Raw genomic sequence first — 5,483 nt, 5'->3', positions numbered from 1 at the left:
GGAATATCCTTTTACTAATTGTACAAAAGGCATCCTATCAATACCTCACCTCTGAAAACAGCACTTCCCCTACTCACAGTTGGTCATTTTGCAGTTGTTATTTGTACACAGACTCCCTTCCCACCATCCCATTGCTAACTTGCTACACTCTTCCTCAGCCAGCAAGCAGCAAGGTTCCTGAGGTTAGCAACTGGTTTTCTAGGCCCCTGGTTACTTGCAGGACTTCGTTTTCCTCTTACTCCAAGGCAAGAACAGCCCAAAATAAAAACCAAACAGGCTCACTTAAGAAAAGACCCAAGATCATTAAGAACTGTAAGAGTACAGGAGGGAAGATGTTATCAGTGATAACCACTGGTTATCACTCAGGTTTCCACCCGAGTTCAATTTCACATCACTACAGTGGAAGGAGAAGAGTAATCCAGGCTGTAACAAAAATCAATAACTGCTGTTTGTTACTGGCTCTGCTGCTTGGTAGTTGGAAGGCAGAGGAAATGCCACATCCTGAGATGGAAATGCCAGTCAGAAATCACCAAGCCACTGAGCCTGCAAGGACACCAGCACATAGACCAGGGATGTTTCACTTGAAGCCATCAGTCATACTTGTTCTTGCCTCAAGTGATACACTTCAGCTATTTGATGGGAAGCTTCTCAGTTTGCTGTGGCAGAAGTGATCCTCTGGGAATTTTAACAGCTTAACACTATGTGGTGTCTTAAACATAAGTCAAAGCAATGACAACACTGGGAAGAGACTGGTTATCACGCTGGCTAATGGTGAGCAAACCTATCGAACAATCTGCTGGAGTTCAGAGCGTATCAGAGCTGTAAAACTGAGCCCCAAGTCCCTTACCTGGGGATTGTCTGGATAATGAAGATATCCTGTCCCCGGACGGATTCTTTTATTTCAACTCTTGTTTCTGAAAAGGATTGAAAACACAGTCAGTTTTGTTTCCAAACAGAAGATTTACAGTGATAACACACCATGTTTTAGTAGCCACTTTGCCCACTGGTCAGGGCAGAGGAGGATTTGCTCATTTGCCCTTTGGCTGCACACATCCATTACACACACACAGTTGAGCCCAGTGGATTTTCCAAAGGCTGGTCTCAGGAAGTAAAGAGCTGGATGACATACCAGTGAGCTAGCTGTATTTACAGTGCAAAACCAGGCTGAAGAGCTGTTCTCTTACACGTAGAGGACAACTCCCTAACTCTCAGTGAGAGTTCATTTTCACTTCTCCATGCTGAGCGCTGAAAGCTGTCAGTACCACATTCACCAGTGAACAATGAAGCACGCAAAGCAGAACCACCTTTAGTACTTACCAAGAAGGTAACTTGGCTCTTTTGCAGCTTACCATGGGGTCAGCTCAATACAAGCAAGGCAACACCAGCAGCACAGGGTTCAGAGGGAGAACTCAATTTCACTATCAAGGTCAAGACATTTCAACACTGACATGAGCTGGAAACCCAGGTCTCTGCTGAACACAATTCCTACAGTCCCAGGCTCACATGCAAAAGCTGAGCCCAAAAGCAGCTCTGCAAAGCCAAAGCAATGACACCAGGTTTCCTGAGGTGCCTGTCTTAACTACTCAATTCCCACACAGTTGGAAACTAGAGGGCAGGAATAAGTGAAAGCAGAGAAATATCCACCCAGCTACTAAATTCAAAGTCTAATTGCCTGGGCACTGGCAGGAACCTTAAGGGACCCTGCTGAAAGCAAACTGATTTGCTGTGGAGTGATGAAGAACAACTTCAGATCTTGTAGCAAGTGACCTGATTTAAAACTAACCCCAAAGGGCAGTGAGCTCTCACTAGCACAAATTCAACAGCCAACCCAACCATAACCACAACAGCCATACCCACGTGGCCTAAGAGCAGCAGCACTATCATAAATCCTCACACCGAGCCAGCACCATTTCCATCCCTTCCTCTCGCCTGTATCAGCTCTCAGGTTCTAGTCTCTCTTGCAAATAAAATAACAGAGACCCTGAAATAGTAAATGACTCAGCCACTGAACTCTGCTAGCCAATATCCTTGTGTTTTAGCCCAGCATCTGAAAATGGACACTTGCTACCTTTAATGAGATGAAAGCAAGCTCCAAGAGGCACAGCCGTGGGGAAGGACTTTTCATAAGGGCAGTTAATGACAGAACAAGGGGAAATGGGTTTAAGCTGAAAGAGGGGAGGTTTAGATGAGATATTAGGAAGAAGTTCTTCACTGTGAGGGTGGTCAGACACTGGAACAGGTTGGCCAGAGAAGCTGTGGCTGCTCCTCCCTGGAAGTGTTCAAGGCCAGGCTGGATGAGGCTTTGAGCAACCTGGTCTAGTGGAAGGTGTCCCTGCTGCTGGCAGGGGGGTTGGAACTGGATGAGCTTTAAGGTCCCTTCCAACCCAAACCATTCTATGACTGATTCTATGAATTTGCACTTTTCAAAGCAAGAAGACAGGTCCTTGATAGGGCAGCTGCAAACTGCCTGTGGCAGGGGAGGGCTGGAAGAAGGGGGGTAATTTAAAAGTTTGCAAGGCACACTTACAAAGCAGGCCATTACTTTTAAAGGTGTGAAATGTTTTGCCAAGCATATGAGTATTTAAGATTTTGTAGCAGTAACACCTGAGGTAGGACTCCTTTAGACAAGAGTTAGACAAACAAGGTAATGGGGGAAAACAAGGAACACGTTTAATTGCTTTGTCCCAAGTCAGACACAGAGGTTCAGCACTGCCAGGAGCAGCAGTAACATCACAGCTGAACCACTGCACTTAAGACAGGTTTGGTCGATGGAGTTACCCAATATCTCTAAGATTACCTCAAAACAATTGCAAATAATAAAGATTTCTCTTACCTCCATTGGTTTCCTGGTACACCACAGATTTCCCCAGCTCAGCACCGAGACGCCTGTAGGGAGAAAAAAAGGAAATTAAAAATGGAAGAACCCAGCAATTTGTGACCCAAAGCAGAGACTGGACCAAGCATTACACAGCACTGCCTCACAGGGAGCTGAGTGCACCAGCCAGGCTGCAGAACTACCTGCCCTCCCCTTTCCTGGGGTTCTCCTTCCCTCTGATGTCCCTGGGGAGGACCCCAGGACACACTGCTCTGCAGCAGCTCAACATCATATTTGAAGAGCCAGTCCTGGTACGACTTGATCAGAGGCTGTGTCTCCTGATGGCAAAGGACATCTTGCCAGCCTGTGCAACGCCACCTTAGGTGGATCTGTTGCAGAACTAAACATTAATAATTTACTCAGATTTTATTAATGGCAATTGAATAACCTTTTTGACTCCCATGTCTTTTTCTTTTTCTCTCCCCCTCAAATCTTCCTTCTGACATAACTCAGATGATTGGAGAGATTTTAACTTAAAAAAAAAGGTCTCCTGATTTTTTCATATTACTCCTTTCTCCTGCCAAATGACAAACCTATGACATTCATCACAACAAACACTGCAGTCACCCCCTTGGTTTTTTTTATACATTTCTTTCTTACATAAGAAAGATTAATTTTGAAGAGCATTTTAAAAGGCTCCAAAAGGCAGACTGTTCCCTCAGGTGACACTTCTGTATTTAACTGTGCTGACAAGTAATCCATTAGTAAGTATTTATTATAAAGCACATGTGCTTTAACTGTGAGCCTCAGGTGAGAGACCCTGCACCAGCAAGATGCTTGGGACAGGTGTGCTGCTGCCACTCAGCTGGCTGGAGCACAGGACAAGTCACTCCTCTCTTCTCAGGTCTGCTTGGTGGCCATGGCACACGCTGGGTTAGGAAATGGTTTATGCCTGAAAAATACCTTTGTTCAAGGCGCTGATTCCGGTGGTGGTTTCCTGTCTGCACACACGCTGTGTTTCCCTGGACACATGACAAAGCTGCATGAATCAGGACTAAGCCTAAATAAAGAGCCCACGTCTCACGCTGGCTTTTCCCTGGTCTACCACCTTCAGCAGTTGGTCTCTCCATCTCCTCAGCCAGAGAATCAACCTCCTACTTAAACTGTCACAAGGATATGATTTTTCAGAAGTCATTAAGTGAGACAGCCTGACACCAGCACACTGCTGGTCCACCAGCAACTGCTGGACTCAGCTATGAGCCCACAAGCTGGAGATCTCAGCTAGAAGCTGGCCTGGAAAGCACGCCCAGGGCAGCTGCAGTAACAGATACTCGAATGCAATGTGATATATTTGCTTAGCTGGCTACAAAGCCTGTATTTGGCGCACACACACGCTCCTGATCATGTGTCTGGCAGCACGTTTTGCCATGGCTGGGGCTAGTGAGGAAACTCCCACATCAAGAATCATGCGTGTGAGATTGTAACCAGTCCGGCTTGGGTACAGCTTGAGAGAGTCCAGCACAGAGCCACCAAGATGATGAAGGGAGTGGAGCATCTCCCTGCTGAGGAAAGGCTGAGGGAGCTGGGGCTCTTTAGCTTGGAGAAGAGGAGACTGAGGGGTGACCTCATTAATGTTTATAAATATGTAAAGGGTGAATGTCAGGAAGATGGAGCCAGGCTCTTCTCAGTGATGCCCAATGGTAGGACAAGGGGCAGTGGGTGTGAGCTGGAACACAGGAGGTTCTGCTTAAACGTGAGAAGAAACTTCTTTACAGTGAGGGTGACGGAGCCCTGGGACAGGCTGCCCAGGGAGGGTGTGGAGTCTCCTTCTCTGGAGACATTCAAGACCCGCCTGGACGCCTTCCTGTGTGATCTCATTTAGGTTCCTGCTCTGGCAGGGGGATTGGACTGGATGATCTTTCGAGGTCCCTTTCAGTCCCCAACATTTTGTGATTCTGTGACTGACTTCAGCATCACCTGGGGACCATGCAGTCCAGAACAGGCAAGCCACTAAAACCTCTAATTTGGTTTCTCTCATGAGTCCTGCAGAGTTAAAACTTCCATCTGCAATATAAAGGCACATTTAGTACCTTCAGTATCTTCAAAAAAGAGCTGGCAGCTGGTCAAGCCAAGGTGTGCCCAGGGACCTCAGGGACGGACACACAGTAAAGGTGAGTTTTGCAGGTGGGATCCATTGAGATCCCACTTGCTTTCCAAAGACAGTCAGGCATTTGCAACCACTAAGCTTTGGCCTAATCACTGCCAAGGCAGCCAAGTCAAAACAAGCTCAAGAATCACACGTGAATACACAAAACAAACCAAGATGTGGGGGTAAAAGTTTCATGACTCATACTGGTTCCTCCACAACAGCATGGCAAGTCTTGCAAGCTCCCTTTGGAGGCACGTGTGCCCTGACTTCACTGCAGGCAGCACGTTCCTACCTCACTACTGGAAAAAAGCCTCTCCATTAATGAGACTGTCAACCCTGCACCTCATGGTAGGAAGGAAAGCTTCAAAAACAGTCCTGCCAGACAAATCTCAGCAAAACAGCCCTTGAAAAGTGGCACTTTCAATGCTAAGCAGTGGCAAACAAACACAGAGGAGGTTTGTGATGTTCTGCAAGGATGTAGCTGGCAAGAAGAAACCAGAGCCCAGTGCTCTCCTGTTC

At 46.8% G+C, this 5,483-nt stretch overlaps 1 protein-coding gene across 2 annotated transcripts in view; it reads right to left on the bottom strand.

Annotated features, from left to right (window-relative positions):
* Nucleotides 1–5,483, bottom strand: part of LOC104531108 (phosphoribosyl pyrophosphate synthase-associated protein 1) — a 27,770-nt gene that overhangs the window by 15,435 nt on the left and 6,852 nt on the right. The window contains exons 2-5 of one of the 2 annotated variants that reach the window (XM_010175898.2): nt 5,085–5,101; nt 3,273–3,286; nt 2,834–2,886; nt 848–914 (exon numbers count right to left, since the gene is read on the bottom strand). In XM_010175898.2, the coding sequence (XP_010174200.1) occupies nt 848–914; nt 2,834–2,886; nt 3,273–3,286; nt 5,085–5,101 (151 nt within the window). The remainder of the gene's footprint in view (nt 1–847; nt 915–2,833; nt 2,887–3,272; nt 3,287–5,084; nt 5,102–5,483) is intronic. The other variant, XM_010175899.2, reaches the window with a different exon arrangement.

Source organism: Antrostomus carolinensis, unplaced genomic scaffold, assembly GCF_000700745.2.
Source record: "Antrostomus carolinensis isolate BGI_N321 unplaced genomic scaffold, ASM70074v2 scaffold21089, whole genome shotgun sequence".
Lineage (NCBI taxonomy): Eukaryota > Metazoa > Chordata > Aves > Caprimulgiformes > Caprimulgidae > Antrostomus > Antrostomus carolinensis.
The sequence above is the reverse complement of the archived record's forward strand: the minus strand, read 5'-3'. Positions and strand labels throughout refer to the sequence as shown.